This window comes from Aplidium turbinatum, chromosome 8 (genome assembly GCF_918807975.1).
Source record: "Aplidium turbinatum chromosome 8, kaAplTurb1.1, whole genome shotgun sequence".
NCBI classification, from domain to species: Eukaryota; Metazoa; Chordata; class Ascidiacea; order Aplousobranchia; family Polyclinidae; genus Aplidium; species Aplidium turbinatum.
The window spans coordinates 29,550,145-29,567,159 of NC_137479.1; the positions used below are offsets into that span (position 1 = coordinate 29,550,145).

Genomic DNA, 17,015 nt, shown 5'->3' on the forward strand with positions numbered 1-17,015 from the left:
CATCTGATGAAATCGAAAGTAAAGCAACAACAAACAGGATGGTTTATTGCTTCACTGACGTTTCTGACGTTCACTGACACCTAAACTTTTCAGTATTCGGGGTATGATTATGATGTATTGCAAGTTTACACGCCCCTGGTTCAGACCATACGCAAAATTGCGTCGAATTGAGCTAGTTGTCTATGATGTAAATTTGATCTTTTCTTCTTCACCTCAGGTACGTGTTGTCGTCTCGAGTTCGCACCGGTCGGGCTATCAGGGGGATTCCCCATCCACCTGTGTGCAGTCGAGCGGAACGGCGTGAAGTCGAAAGAGTGGTGGTGGATGCTTTGAAGGGACTTCCATCTGACCTGGCTGGAAAGTATTTTTCTTTGATGACGATGACAGATGCAGAACAAGAGAAGCTGATCAACGTGAGTTTTTGTCGTAACCACTATCAAGGCATACGCTCGTGGTTGAAGATTTAGATTAAGTGGACGGGAAGGCAAGAAAGCCAATCTTTGTGTCCACCTTCAAGCATGCCTTTTAAGTGTCTTGCCAGAGACAAAGCAACATGCTCTTGAGCTGTGTCGAACTGGCACCCTTTCGAGTGCTGTACCAGGGTTCTCATCCATTCGGCTATTTAACCGAAAGTTGTTTAATATTTTTTGAGAAAGATCCCTTCTGTGGTGCTGCTATAGAAGCGAATTGTATTTGTAACGCTTGTGAAAACTGTTTGCGTGCCATTGATGAGCAAACACTTTGATTGAACGACTAAATAAAACTATAAAATTGCATGAACCATGCATGTTTTTGTTGAAAACGTTACATGTTGCTGTGTTTACAAATTGTTAGTTGGACTAAGATCAATAAAATTTAATTTAGAAGGAATTTTAGCTAAGCAGCCGATATAGAATATTTCTACAGTAGAGTAGGCAACAGCTATTATGGCTTTGCTCTGCTTGGGAAACGCTTAGGCTACAATGAAATCGTGTGGCTCTCAAACTGTTGTGTTGTGCGAATTCGTATGAACTAACTTGTGCAACATCAGGATCACTTCCTGTTCGACAAGCCCGTGTCACCCCTCCTGACGTCAGCTGGAATGGCACGTGACTGGCCGGACGCGCGTGGAATCTTCCACAACGACAAGAAGAACTTCTTGGTCTGGATCAACGAGGAAGATCACTCCAGGATCATCTCCATGGAACAAGGAGGAAACATGAAGGTGGGAAAAGATGTTGAATTGTTGATGCATCAAAAAACTGATTTCTAGCAACAACAAAAACGTTCTGAACAGCAACCACCTAAAGCCTTTTGGACGTATTAAATCGTTACACGATTAAACATGTTTTCGGCCATACTCATGGTAGCCCTTTTCAAGTAACCAACTTGAAAAGGGCTAACATGAGTATGGCCGAAAACGTTTGTAATTTTTAGTTTATTTTCATGCTATCATATTATGTTAATGCCGTATGTGGTTGTTAAGTTTTATTTGTCTATGGTTCAAGAAAATGACCTCTTTACCGAATTATTATATTTTAAAAGCGGTTGCCTAGCCCTAAGACGTTGTTAAATTTCACAAAACATTTGCTTTTTACATTGCTGGTTGGAATACGCAAGATGCGATCTAGCTTGGTAGGAATGAGACAAATGACACCCAGAGAATATCAAAAGTCCTCTTCAAATCTCGATGCAAACATGACAATCAACTTTTCAGAGCGTCTTCGATCGCTTCTGCCGAGGTATCAACGAGGTGGAGAAGTTAATTGAGGCAAAAGGATGGGAGTTCCAGAAGACAGACAACCTTGGCTACATCCTGACCTGCCCTTCTAACATCGGGAACGGGCTTAGATGCGGAGTGCACGTGAAGATTCCCCTTCTATCAAAGGTAAACCATTTGCTCCTCACATTTGCATCACTTCTGCTCACTTAGCCATTGCAAAAGGATAAGTTTTCGATTGTATTTTATTGTATTACTTATATTTATTAGCACAGACGCTGTTAATTTTTTATTCTTTATATGTTTTAGTTTTTTTTTTTCTGTGTAATGCGAGAAAAAACTTTAATTTCTTAGTCATGGCTGCAAATGTAAAGGGAATAGGGATAGTTTTGAACCGTACGATGTGCGTGTTTTTTCATCGCTCTGGCTACGACCACAGTCGTTGTCATTTGATCCTTTAAAGATAAGGACCTACTTTTTACCACTGTCTGTTTTTCCGGACCCCACGAGAGGCTACAGGAGAGTAGCCAACGTTTTGTTTCACCACTCAGGACACGCAAATACTCGCAGTGATTACGTCATATAACTTGCTCTTATATTTGCATCCTATCTGACCAGGATTCAAGATTCGATGAGATTTTGGAGAAGCTCCGCCTCCAGAAAAGAGGAACTGGAGGAGTCGACACTCAGGCTACTGGAGGAACCTTCGACATCTCGAACTTGGACCGCCTTGGAAAATCTGAGGTAGAGACCGATTTCTATGTAAATTATCTGGTGAAGAGAGGTATATTCCGTTGATACCTCATGGTTGGATATGAGAAAATAATCCTTCGATTAGGCTTTGCTTAAAGCGGTGGAATGGCGCAGCGGATAAGGCGTTGGCTTAAGCTGGCTGTTAAAAAATACCCCACACCTTTACCCAAAGTGTAATTATTGGGTAAACGTCAGCAACCACAGTCGGTAGAAAATCGTTAACGCATGTGTTAAGTGTCTATGACGTTGTGTAGGTCCAGCTGGTCCAGCAGGTGATTGATGGCGTCACTTTGCTCGTGGACATGGAAAAGAAACTGGAAAAGCGACAAAGCATCCAACACTTGATCCCGAAGTAGATGGATGACGACTCGTGAGCGTCTTCTAGCGGAGAGATAAAATCAGTTGATTTGCTTTGCTTCTGAAAGAGATTATTTTTATGCTTTCTTAATTGAGTATGTTTTTGTAAATTTGTACATATTTGATGAAATATTTAAAGTTAGGTGCGAAGTTTATTTTTTAGTTTTATGTTTCTTTGAATTTATTGCTATTTTTGTTTTACAAAATCGTCCTACGCCAACACAGTATTATGACGTAGAAGGTTATTATTTCCACGATAGTTGTTTTATTTTTTTATATATTTTATATACCCTGTTTTTTCTAAAATGTTGTTTGAGTTATATTTTCACTTTTTTATTTTCTACACATTCGTCTTTACAAGCTGCATTACAGTTACAACCTCACAACTTGTGTAAATATAATACAGCATGTGAAGACATATGCCTATAAAACTGATTTACATGTTAGGCATGGTTGAATTTTGCACTCTTACTGATTTTGTCAAGTGATTTCTCAGTTTAATCAATTGAGAACTTTTTTGCGATTTTGTTTTTAGAACATTTGAATGTAGGAATGTAGTTGTATATATGTTGCCAAATCCATCACTTCCCGGACAACAACATCCATCATTTTTACATTGATTCAACGTATGCAGACGTTAAATCAATGTAAAAATGACTGAGTTTGTTATATGGGTTAAGTACATTTTACGTTTTGTCGCTGGATTTAAGCCATGGTCTTCCATTTGTAGTTCATTTCACTAATTGCATAATTCCAGCAGAGAATCTCTAGTGGTTTTATTATCTTTGCCTTTGCGCCATGTCGCTTTATTTCCTACCACATTTATTCATGAAACATGAGATTAGAAAACATGAGATGATTCATCGGAGTTTAAACACCTGAATACTGAATATTATTGACGTGATTTCTGTAAATAGTTTGCGTGTGATGTAGATCGGGACTTGTGTGGACTTAAAACAAACCTTTTTTGGAATTTTTTTTCTAACGCTTCTTTCAACTCTTCTAGCTTCTTACTTTTTGCCTTGTTTGAGTGTCAACTCCTTGTCTTGCTTTATCCAGTACTTTAAACTTTAAAAGCCCTAACAAGCCTATAACCTCACCACAGTCAAAAACTTTAAACTTCTCCATGCTCATAATATCCAGTCCCAATATATCTTCTTTTGTAAATAGCTATCCTCTTCCTTGATTTATCCTCTCGTCTGAAAGCCTGTACTTTACCTGATGTGTTCACGTCGTAAGTAGTAGTTTGCTCGCTGTTTCCAGTTAACAAACCCGTCATTTTTTCATTGATTTAACGCCTTCAAACGTTAAATCAATGTAAACAGATTGGTTAATAGTTTTGATAAAGCTGTTTGTTACTTGCGTGGCTTCCTTGTTAATATACGTTGAAACGACGCAAGTAACATTAATTTTTCAAAATTGCTTCAAGTTTTACAAGTATCTCAATGCAAGTTATTCCAACGTTTTCGAGACGTTAAGTTACGTGGGAACGACGTTGAAATAACGTTGCATTTCGAAACTTGATTCGGTTCGTTAGAGGTTTGAATTTTTTTGCACATTTTGATTGATCACTGAAATACGAAAACGTTTTTTGGGTGATGTTAGGCCACTATCTAAACAGTGGCCTAATATCGGGTATAGAACCTAGATAAAAGGGCTAAAACATTTAACAAGCCTCGTATTTTGTTTTTGCTCATTCAATGGTCAACATCTCGCGAACCTCTCATGAACCGACACACTGCTTTTTACACTACCCCAGACAGCAAATCAACTGTTTGTTACACTGATTAAAAAGCGGTTGATTTGCTGTCTGGGGTAATTGTTGTTGTAAATATTCGATTTATCGCGTTTTCTTCTGCAGGGTCAACCCACTTGGGTATTGGCGACACAAAGGCTGATTCACTGTGAGTTCGGTAGGTTTTAGTTTTCAATAAAAAGCACGAAAAGATTTGTGTCTCGTGCCTGTGCCTGCCGATTCAAAGGCTCTCTGTGGAAGTTGGGGTGGAAGCTGAGGGCCCCAACAAGAGAATAGCCTAGGGGCCTGCTTGTCTTTATCTAAATCCGGCTTTGATTAGATGTTTAGCAATCGGAATTTCTCGCATTCGACGCAAATCTGATAAACGACTCCTTTCGTGCATTTTAACCACTTCCTTTTCACCCCGCTATGTAATTAGACTATCCCGCTAAACTAAAGCGATATTGCTTGGCGACGCGATGTAGGTTGCATTCACGAGGTATGGCTGTGTATGTTTTCATAGCAATTTTTTTTCAATAATCGTTTTGTCTTCATAAAACCCTTACTATCGAATCCATGGTAAAAATTAAAGTGTTGTGGGAAAGTTTTAACCACAAAAGTTGCGCGTGTTTATCGCTGATTGGACAATGGTCAGTTTGCCCACGGTGACGACACAAAACAACAAAGATGATTTAAAAATCAAACCGAAGGCAAGTGTATTGTTGGCTTGATAAGTTCATCCATTCATGAACGAAGCTCATACGCCATGTGCAAGCAAAATGCGTTGTTTGTTACAAAGTGAAATGAGGTTGCATTGCGTAATCAATGACCTCACAACTGCCATTATGACAGAAGATCAAAAATTTGACGACATTAAGAGCAGACATAAAAACTTCCGTATGAATCATGTAAATTAAAGTGGCTGGCAATACAGTTTCTAGTCGAGCGACGGCACGCACCAGCATTATGACAACATAAAGGGCTCTCCAACAATTATTGCCTACTCATGATGCTTTTATGATAAATAGTTTGGTCGAACAGAAAACTCCCGCAATCCTTGCTCCAACATTCATCAACTATCATGTCTTATCTGCCTGAGCAAGTTTGACAACTGACACAACAATGGCGATGACCAGCATCACCATGAAAGCGATCGACACCCCGATCCATCGTTTTGTGCAGCGTTGGTAGAAAACGTTTCTTTTCTTTAATAAATTTTGTTTTTCTTCGTCAGAGGTAGGAGAGCTCTGCATTAAAATTAAAAACAAATCAGTAAATTTGCTTGATGGAAAGCTTAGAGCTATTATTTGTCGTAGTCAGGCTTACGCCTCATGGTTGAAGATTTAGATTACAGGAAGTGGACAGAGCCATCTTCCTGTCCACCTTCAGGCATGCCTTTGAATGTCCTGCCAAAGACACAGCCGAATGCTCTTGAGCGGTTTCATACTAACGTTATCATAATACTGTATAACCATCATTTGGCATGCAATACAGAAAAACTTTGCAGCAAAGGAAGTTAGGCCTGTCCTAGTTAAAAACATACCTTTTTTAACCTTAAAGTATTGCGAATTCCATTTAAGCTTTTAAAGAAACAATTTAACGTGGTAGACTACTGTTGATTGTAAAGGTTTTTGAAATATCATATGATTCTTTTGATAGTTGATAGAATAGTGTGTTATTGACAACATGCGCGTCGCATAGGCCTATATCTCACGCGGGGGGGTAAAAATAAGCAGGAAAATGCCGTTAATTGCGAAGAACCCCTCTGTTATTGTAAAGTTACCTGTTCCGAACTGATGAGAAAAGGTCTTGATACAATTGACTGTCGAGATCCTGCAATGGTCAAGGAAAAGCATTAATGCCATTCATCAAAATGAAAAACACATGAAAAAATGGACCATGCAATTACATGCTGCAATTCATTTGTGTGAAAGGCCCATCTTATTGTAATGGAGTCACTGGAGTGCGTCTAGAATATGAGATTGGCAGTTTGCGCATTGATAAATACAAAGTTTCCTTCTTCAGGTCAGGGCATGGTATGTTACTTTCATTTGTTCAATGGCCCATCTCTTGGTCATTCTATGACTAACCCTCAATGATGAATGGCATGCAGTGAAGCGAAAATGCTACCTAAAAAAAGTTTTTTTGATTTTCGCATGCTATACCTCTTTTATACTTTTAGCTATAAGCTTCAAAGTTACTTGCAGTTGAACTATAAATTCTTCAGCCATACATAGCTTACAGACCACACTACTGTAGATTAAACTAGATTTGTTTGTCTTGTGTAACGGTACCGTATGTATGTATACCTGGGCGTCAAAGAATTCGAAAGGGAATGCATGAAAGCCATTTTTTATGTTGCCTTCAGGCACTTTCAGTGTCTTTACAAAGTCACAGCCACGTTCTCAATATATATGTAGGTGCCGAAAATACACCTATCCGAGCATAGAACAGGAACCCTCACCACTTGGATTGCAGCCGGCCCTGTTTAGTTAAATGAGTGCATGGAAAGTTGTCGCGCAGTTGAAAATTTAATCAAACCAATCATTGCTTTGCAATATCAACGCTTTGTTAATTTAACAAGTGTTGGGTTTGGACAGCAAAGCAAGACAATCAGCAGGCTAAATCAAATCTACTTCTCTGTATCCAAGCTTTCGACAGGTGGTTGAAAATTTAGAGTTTAGTTTAAGTGGATCTTCATACATGCCTTCAAGAGTCTTGCCAGAAATACAGCCGCGAGCTCTTTAGTGGTGTCGAACCGGTGCCTTTTCGATCGTCACAACAGGGCTTTCATCACTCGACTATTTATCCCAGGGGTCGCCAAACTACGGCCCGCGGGCCGGAACCGGCCAGCGAACTGATTTCATCAGGCCCGCCACGTGCTGCGGAAATAACAGCTGCACTGCAACTGTTAAAAAAATTACCGAACTTTTTTGTAAAGGACTGACGTTGCTGTTGAGCCTACATGTTAGTGTTCTGTTTTTATCATTAGGCCACCATAAATGGGGACAGCCTAGGCCAAATTTGGAAAGATGTAATGTTTTTTCAAGAGCACGATGCCCTGTAGTGTATCACAGCAGGGGATAACTTTTCCAACAACCTTTCGATTTTTATCACAACTTTGCTATTCCACCGCTGACTTTGTTATTTATTGTGCTCAATTCAAGTTAATGGAGATTTTAAATAGTTGTATATCTTTTCGCAATTTGCATCCGGCCCGCAGCTGTTAATCTCGCAGCTATCCGGCCCTCAGTGAAAAAAGTTTGGTGACCCCTGATTTTGCCTAATGAAATGGCTGTAGGCTTACCGGGAATAAACACCAAGCAGTAGCGTAGCCAGGAATTTCGAAAGGGGGGGGTTGACGACCCAGCGGCGGGGGATCTGGGGGCCTCCCCCAGAAAATTTTGAAAAATTACTTTGAATTTAGTGCATTCTGAGAGCATTTTCAACAAAATTGTGGGTATGAATATTCCTGTAAAATGATGCTGTCCGGTGGCATAGCAAAAGGATAAGATCATGTTTTCTTCGGCATTTTTCGGAAATAAAGCTAAGTCTTTATGTTTTCTTGTTACTAATTCCTGGCTGAGATGTTTGGTATTGGCAAAACTCACTCCTTTAATGCAGTTTTGTTTAAAATTAAGCAATTTTTTTTAGACTGAAAGCATCATTCTCAATATCGTGACGTCACACGCGTGCCAAAGAGGGGGGTTGTAACCCCCAAACACCCCCCTTGGCTACGCCACTGGACACAAGTGTACGAGAAATGTACAAAGTTTTACACAGAATTTAACAGGAGAATTTGAATTGCACAAGCTCTAGCATTGAAAACGTTAAAGAAATCGTGTGTTGCGCTGGTGCCTACCTGACGACAAACGTGAGATATGCAACTAACTCCGAAGGTGCTTATTGTGTATATGCTTCAACCAAACCAGATTTTACCACTCAACAAACAAAAACAAATCATGAGAAGGCCAATCGCAAAGTTGAGAATTATAAAATTATGCTCATCGGTTTAAAGTTTAATATTGCATTGGTCTTTTCAATCACAATCATATCACTGCTCTAGTTTTCTGCATTTAAGAGCGTTAGACGTATTTTTATTTTTATCACTTCCATGCTTATTCCATGTGGTTGAAGATTTCAATTGAGTGAACAAGAAAATAATAAAGTTTATGTTTACGTTCAACTTCAACCATGTCATTAAATGTCTTTTCAAAGACCCAGCCGTGTGGTTTCTATGCGTGTCGAATTGGGTTCTTTCGAAAATTGACAGAACTCGCCACTCGGTGATAACAAAAAACCGATAAATCGCTTCATAATATTTCCATTGTAGTTTCCTGATGTTTCTAGAAGTTTATGTTTTAAAAAAATAGAAGAAGTAAGTCTAAAAAATATCAAATTGCCGTCTCACTTTGCTTTCGTTGTTTGTCCAACGCACTTGAGTCGTGGGTTCTGAAACAACTTAGCTTGTTATTCACTGTGGATATGAGTTCAACAAAGTTTCATGTAAAGCGCAAATGAAGCAGTGGCTGAGTAGATGGCCGCTGATGGTCTTTTGCTGTCGTCCTGATTGCGTCATAATTAATTTATTATTACCCAACGTATCGTATTCGCAAGTTCAATTCACTCTTGCAATATTAGCTCAGTGGTTACGCGCCGGCTCAAGATCACGCGGCGCTGGTTCGGCTCTCGGGGTGTGCGCTTGAGCAACGCATTTCAGGATTGCTCTCCATTCAGCGGCACCTAGTGAATGAAATAATTTCCCGACAACAACACTTCAACAATCGAAAAACTTCACTCTGTCAATCTCGGTAACCGGTCCTGCGTCAAGAGCCTTTACAAGTATGCGAAACAACCAGGAATAACCTATCAAGGCTTGGTCAGTCCGAGATAAAAGATTCAAAACCAAACCATGTACTGTAGTAGCCTATACTAGTTTTAAAATGAGGCAAAATTTCAAGTCGGTAACGGATGCTACCAATGATATAACTTACCCTTTCTGCACATGCTTTGGTTCTATGCATTTGGTGCGTACGGATTTCTGGCAATGGCCGTGGGTATTAATACCGCACTCTGAAAAAGGACACGGATTTTGAGGCAATCCTACACGGAAATGTAATTGTGCAGAAATAAAAATAATTAGTGGTCCTCCAAGCATTGAATCTGTACTTTTTCTAAGCTAAGCTATATAGTCTTCATCTGGATTTTCATAGATTAAATAGTTTTAATTATTACGCCTATTGCAACTCAATGGTAGCTTAACTGAATAGGCTGACCACATACAATTGGTATTGTGAGCATACACCTAACTAAAAAATCATTCCAGACATAACTTTCCCCTTGATTAATAAACTGTTAAACTCAGAGCAATTAAAACCTCACGTCATAATCATAAAAATGATAATCGTCATTAATCATTGTCATTATCACAAAGATATCTTTAACAACTTTTTGGGCTTTCGGCTAGCCTTGAAACGTTGAAGGGATGTCGGTTCGACGCCTAAAGAGATCCCATAGCTGTGTCTTTGCTAACAAATGGCTTCCTTTTTTTCCAGTTTACATAGTCTAAGTTTTGTTGGTTGTATTTAAGTTCACGCCAGCTGGTTAAGAGTCAGGTTAAGTTGGCGGGAAAGCAAGCAAGCCAATCTTCCAGTCATCCTACAAGGCTACGACCATTAAATGTCTTGTCAAAAAAACAGATCAGTGCACTCGCTCGGTTTCAAACCAGCGCCCTTCTAAAGATCGTGCAGGCGCTCTCACCACCCGGCCACTAGCCCGATAGACTTCGCCCACCAGACAAACCCCCAGACAGCAAAATCCGTCATTTTTACATTGGCTCAATGTCTGCAGACGTTGAATCAATGTAAAAATGACAGAAATTGCTGTCTGGGCTATGAGCTTTGATATGGTTAATACCTTATACTTGAAACTCACGTTGATAGCCTACAGCTGGTACTCACTGGTGCATTTGAATCCTTGATTCACCAGTCCCACCAGTGGTTCCCTGCATACCGCACAAGTGGCAGGCTTTCCTTTGTAATCACAAACTTTAAAATTGTGATTTTGAACGTTCTTGTCGTCAGAACGTTTCCCCATAACGATTTCACTGAAAATAATTATTTGTATTTGTCATCTTGCTCCAGTTCAAGAGTTCCCAAATTAGAGTGAACTTATTCTTATATCTAGGGGTGGTCGGGGTGCAGCTAAAGGTGAAACCTGCAGCCTCCCTTTCTGACCAGCAAATTAGTTTTGCACTAAATAAGTAGATGAATTTATTGATAACATTAATGTACAGTGAAGTGATTATGTTGCATGCATTGACCAATCAAAGTTGGTCATATAAGGAATAACTTTCTTATTGGGTTTTTCTTTCAATGTATTTTAGCGTCTATTTGGTGTAAACGGCATTTGCACCAGGAACCCTACTGGTTCGCTACCCAGATAGCAAATCAGTCGTTTTTCATTGATTCAACGTCTGAACGGTTGATTTGCTGTCTGGGTATCTTCAACTCCACCTTGACTTCCTCGCTACAAATCCGTAGTTACGCCACTGTCTTGAAGTAAATTTAACGAAGCAGGTTATAGCCAGTGGCGTAACTACCCATTGGATCTTGTGGATAAATCCAGGGGCGGCACGTTGCTAGAGGGCGGCAAAATGTGATAACGTTTTAAAATTTAAACGAACAAAGACAGTCACATTAACACTGATCTAAGTGAAGCCAAAAAACTAAACAAGTTATGCCTATAATCCAATTTGCAACTTTTTTAGATGTGCCTCACCATGTGGTATTTGTGACGGTTTAATGATATTCATGCTGTCGAAGTAATGGTAGAATGTCGGTTGTAACTTGTAAGCTATAGCATTGCTCAGCCAATTTAGCTTTGGTAGTTAAGTTCAGATTAGTTTTAAGTTTATTTCACTGCTTCTTCTTCTTTCGTATGAGAGGTTGTTTTTTTGGACTACATTTAATTGGGGTCAAATGAAATGTTTATTTCACTTTCGGGAGGAGACAGGAATAGACCGTGAGGTCATCGAGTCAACTGTCACCTTTACTATCTGTCTGTGGTAGATAGAGGGGATTCCTCCATCTTCATGTGTGAAGATGGGTTAGGTTAGTGAAAGGTTTAAAGTTTCAGGTCTGAAATAGACAGAGGTGGGCAGTAGCGCGCTACTTTTTAGTTGGAGTAGCGGCTGCAGTAGCGGCGCTATTTTTTCCAAAGTAGCGGTAGCGGGAGAGGCGCTACTTTTTTTCAGTCGCACTCCCGCTACCCGCTACTTTTTAATTTAAAATGAAAAAAATACTCGTTTTGTAGCAACATTGGCGTGGTCAAGCAGCTATATAATCGGTTTGGTTGCAAAGTTTCGGTCGTTGCGTCGACTGTTGCGGGAGACATCAAGCCAGGTTGATACCGACAAGAGTGACACCAACACAAGTCACGATTCCAAGGATGAATTTTTTGGTGTGTTGGCGCCATCCCGTGAAACGTTGGTGCAGATTAAGGAAGCAGCAATTGTTGACGCCTTTTTTTCGGACAGGAGCAAGTCCTTGAGCTTTTCGAATACCGAGTAAACATCTGTTCATTAAATACAACATCCCCGTTCTTTCCAGTGCTGCGGTGGAGAGACTTTTCTCTGTAGGAAAAGATGTGCTTAAGCCAAAGCGGACAGGACCTAGTGACTTTCATTTTGAAATGTCGTGTTTTTGAAAGATGCGTAACAATAAATTTCCCTTAAAATGTGTTTTCTATTACGATGTTAAAATGACAGTGTAAAAAAACGAATGATAACATTCGTTTTTAAGGTCATTTTTGCGTCACTGGGGACTTGAAGAGTGTTTCCTAGAGTCATTTTAGACAAAAGTAGCGGTAGAACTAGCGGTAGCGCGCGCTACTTTTGTCCGAGTTGCGGTAGCGGGTAGCGCGCTACTTTTAAAGTAGCGGGTGCCCACCTCTGCAAATAGATCACTTAGTTTAACTCAGCAAATTTGCAATTATGGTAATTGTTTTTAACTAATGTGCAGCAGATTCCAGAACAAGATTTAAGTTGCAATTTTTTTAAGTTAATTTTTGCCTATGACGAGAGTAAAAGAAAGTAAAGATTTTTTTAAAAAGAAAAAGAAAGCTAGAGAAGAGGAACTAAAAAGAATGATGGTACCATTTTGAAGTTCGTAAAAATTACCTCTGCTAAACAAAACAGAAGAGATTAGCACAGTAAATCTCTACGGTACCGTACATCAAATTGAGACGGAAGAAGTGCAGGCTACCTCTAGCAAAACAATAACAAAGTGGTCATTGAAAGCCTGTGAATGAAACACTGTCAGATAAAGATAAAACAGATGCTATCTATTATTCTCATAACGATGTGACTACTTGACCAGAAACATTAACTCATAACATGAGAGTTGAGATAATCAAATTAGGACCCGAAAGGTTTCAGAATAAAGAAGGGCCATTCAAGCAAGCAATTAATTAAAGGAGACAAAGAATCCTTCAGCCGTCTGAGTAAGAAGTGGTTTTATTTTGAACTTTCTATAAAATTTAACAAAACTGCTTTAAATCTTCTGTTGTGTGGAGTTTTAATTAGCTTTTACGACGGTGTCAGGGGGGGTAGGGGCGGCGTTTTGTGCAAAAATCCAAGGGCGGCATATTGCGTTGCTACGCCACTGGTTATAGCACATTGTAGTCACACAAGTCCTGACACGAAAATAATAAGGGGTTGGTTGGTTTTGAATCTTTACCCTCGGACTGACAAAGCCTTGATAAGTTATTCCTGGTTGTTTTGCATACTCGCAGAGGCTTTTAACGCAGGGCCGGTTGCCGAGATTGACAGAGTGAAGTTTCCGATTGTTCATGTCTTGTTGCAAGGGAATTATTTCATTCACTAGGTGCCGCTACGGTATGCAGACGATACTGTTTTATTGGCGGGATCAGCAGAAGCTCTCCAAACAATAATAGAAAAAGTGAACAATATTGGAAAGGAATATAACATGAAAATCAACACAAACAAGACGAAAATGATAATTATTACAAGAAAAGAAAATGTACCAAAGTGTAAATATTACTATTGATGGAATGCTGGTCGATCAAGTCAAAAACTTTACCTATCTGGGACACGCAATAACTGAAAATGGCAGATGCGATACGGAAATATTGAGACGAATAGAAATAGCAAGAAACAACTTCGTAAAAATGAAAAAGACATTAACAACACGCAAAATTAACATCAACACTCGAAAGCGAATTATGAAATGCTATATATGGACTACGTTACTTTACAATGCAGAAACATGGACACTGTCATCACGAATGGTTAAACGACTTGAGGCATTTGAAATGTGGATTTATAGAAGAATGCTTAAAATTTCATGGAAGGATAAAATCACAAACAAAGATGTACTATCCAGAATACAAAGCAACATGGAAATTCTACAAACAATTAAATCAAGAAAATTGAAATATTTTGGCCACATGATTCGCAATAATTCTATTCAAAGACAACTACTAGAAGGAAAAATGAACGGCAAACGAAATAGAGGCAGACCTCCAAGAATTTAGACTAATGATATTGAAGACTGGTCAGGACTTAATTACAAAACTGCAGTAAAAGAATCTCACAACAGAGAAACTTGGCGTATCATTGCCTCCAACCCTCGACGAGAGGAAGGAACTTAATGATGATGATGAGGTGCCGCTCAATGAACAGCAGTGCTGAAATGCGTTGCTCAAGCGCACACCCCGAGAGTCGAACTTGCGCCGCGTGATCTTGATCCGGGCGCTTAACCACTGAGCTATGGGGCGTTTGCTTTACGAGTTGGTCAGGATAAAAAAACAGCCACAAGTGTGAAAGCACCTTTTCTAACGTAATCTGCAAAAAATCTCTGCACAGATTATACTTTGGGAAAAAAATTAAAAAATTTCTTTGGTTTCTTTTTCTGTATTTTTGTAAAACAAACAGATTTTGCTAAAAACTACATTTTTTGATAACATTATTTTGAAAGTTATTAAAGCTTTTAACTTTCGCAAATAATTTTTTATCGTTCTAGAAATATTTTAATGATCTTCCCAATTGCCAATGCTTAAAAACTCTTGAAAAGTGGCAAAATTAATTGTAGATGTCAAATTGAAATGTTCAACGTGCTATTGCACTATTACAACTGAACTACTTCTGAATACAAACTTTAACCTGCTGGCAACGTAGGTATAAATTGAAAATTTCAAATAACTTCATTTATAATTATATTTATACAATTTTGGTAGAGAGGTGATTTTTTTTAACCATAGACAAATAAAACCTAACAACCAGACGGCATTTAACATAATAACATGGAAATAAACTAAAAATTGCAAACGTTTTCGGATATACTTATGTTAACATGATTATGGCCGAAAACGTTCGTAATTTTTAGTTTATTTTCATGTTATTATGTTAAATGCCGTCTGGTTGTTAGATTTTATTTATCAATTATATTTAGCCTATATCACCACCAAGTCACAGCGGAATAAACTCGCTAGCAGCCGAAAATGTTTCATACCTCTTGTAGGCCACCAGAAAATTGACAATTGATCTTCTTACTCGCCAATCTTCGTTCCGTCTGCTTGTTTTAATTCATCCAGTTTATTTCATTGTTTGAAATCTCCGAGCTTGTACAACTCCCTATATTTTAACTTGAGTGTATCACTAAATTTTAATCGAATTGTCAGTGAGTTTTGAAATGCTAAATCAAAACATGATAGGCTACCAGCCTACCATATACTTGCACGAACAAACAATCGAACACGATCAGTATCGTTTTTAAAATCGCTACTATAATCCGACCTGGAATTGAACTCAGATCTACCAAACGCATAAAAAAGACACCAACCTTTCAACCTCCAAAAGCAAGCAATTTTTTGTTTCTAGTACAGTAATGAAATGTCTGCAGTTGTGTAGCGGAGAGTCAGTTGAATACAATAATAACGGAATGGGAGCTGTGGTTTATTTGTTATCACCTTCCAACTCGATCCTATCTAACTAAGCAATATTAAAAAAAAAACAAAGAAAAAACTTTTTCTATAAATTCTATCTTTAGCCTTTAATCTATTTACTTCAGGGTCTTCTTACCCGACACTCAGCTTCTAAGAGTGGCACTAAACGAAAATATTGCAAATTTGTTATTAAGCATAGACCAATTTTAAAACCTTTTCCTGAATTTATTGCATTGTTTGACGAATTTTTATGATAATCACTTGACTTCTGAAACTCAAGATCTAGTCTACTCATGTTTTTTTGCGAATTACATTTCGTTAGTGTCAGTGATGATTGCACAGTATTTCCCCAACAGAACCAAATCAATTGAAACCAGAAATTTAAACTTTTCCTGGGTCTGCTGTGTGGTGGGTTAGTGGGCACCAAGCGGTAAACCACTCGCTTGAAGTGTGAAAACTGCAGTTAGATATTAAAATATTTCTCATCATCTTGGACTTTTTCTAAATAAAATACAGCGCAACAAAGGAGATAGTAATTTGTTTTTCTTTTCGCACAAGTTCGAAAATGATTTTTTTTCACAGTTTTAAGCAACAGTAGGCTACGTCTAAATCTCTATTAGTTTGGCAACAGTTTGTGGGAAACCACACATCTCAAATGGTTCAATAACGTTGGTCAATAAATTCTAACTAAACTTTTTAATCAAAGATACAAGTACGGTATAGACTAAGCTTTTCTAGATGATGTTTTTTATGCTGATTTAAGTAGAAAACAATTAATAGATGGAGCGACCTAATCGTAACACAAAAATAAATAGGCCTAGCCTTGCTATTGTTTAACCCCTCATTTGTCTGCCAGCTTAATAACCTGGTGGCTTTGCGAGAAATCACAACAAAAATTGGCAACAAATCAGCGTGCTTTCTGAGTCATCTGGTTAAAAATCTCATTCAGTTTTCAATCGTTATTCACCTCAACAAATATCGTGCAGCATGGCGAGCGCTTAAAAGTGAGCAGAAAACTTCAGGATATCCTTGTCAAGGCTTTACCACAAAGCGTTAGTATCCGGCTCTGTCCACGGTATATCAAACCTATCTATTTGAACATTGCATGCTGTATTAACATGGGCTCCGTTAGAGGAGGGCCGCGGGGGTGATTACCCCCCCACCAATTGGAGTGGGGGGGTAACTAATGCAAAATTACCCCCCCCCCCCCCCCCCCCACTAATGTAGAGATAAAAATTTAATTTTTATATTTTTTCTACTTTTGTGTTTTATTTTCATTTTTTTACTTTGTTGCACAACTTTTTAGTTGTTTGCTTGGAAACTCCGACTCGCAAGACAACGCAAATATGCAATAGAGACCTGCATAATGCTATGGGAATTGTTCAGGAGCTAAGTAGTTTGCAAAATCAGTCTGGCAAGTTCAAAATCGCCCTGCAGGAAGAATCCCACCATAGCTTGCACTTGCACACTTTGTGCCAAACAAGATGGCTGACACGCGTACCGGCC

At 38.8% G+C, this 17,015-nt stretch overlaps 1 protein-coding gene and 2 long non-coding RNA genes across 4 annotated transcripts in view; 1 reads left to right on the forward strand and 2 right to left on the reverse strand.

Moving 5' to 3' along the window:
- The window catches only part of LOC145775145 (creatine kinase U-type, mitochondrial-like), a 34,318-nt gene extending 29,561 nt beyond the window's left edge, over positions 1-4,757 (forward strand). For both annotated transcript variants that reach the window (XM_082586374.1, XM_082586376.1), the window contains exons 5-9: positions 218-413; positions 1,031-1,204; positions 1,697-1,867; positions 2,318-2,443; positions 2,707-4,757. In XM_082586374.1, coding sequence (XP_082442500.1) covers positions 218-413; positions 1,031-1,204; positions 1,697-1,867; positions 2,318-2,443; positions 2,707-2,808 — 769 coding nt within the window. In that variant the 3' untranslated portion in view covers positions 2,809-4,757. The remainder of the gene's footprint in view (positions 1-217; positions 414-1,030; positions 1,205-1,696; positions 1,868-2,317; positions 2,444-2,706) is intronic.
- Positions 4,758-5,261: 504 nt separating this feature from the next.
- Positions 5,262-9,551, reverse strand: LOC145776249 (uncharacterized). The gene is made up of 4 exons (XR_014290198.1): positions 9,539-9,551; positions 8,956-9,021; positions 6,328-6,377; positions 5,262-5,791 (listed from the first exon to the last, which is right to left on the reverse strand). It is a non-coding gene; the product is annotated as an uncharacterized LOC145776249 (long non-coding RNA).
- Positions 9,552-9,562: 11 nt separating this feature from the next.
- Positions 9,563-15,215, reverse strand: LOC145775463 (uncharacterized). The gene is made up of 3 exons (XR_014290156.1): positions 15,077-15,215; positions 10,505-10,650; positions 9,563-9,617 (listed from the first exon to the last, which is right to left on the reverse strand). It is a non-coding gene; the product is annotated as an uncharacterized LOC145775463 (long non-coding RNA).
- Positions 15,216-17,015: the final 1,800 nt, after the last annotated feature.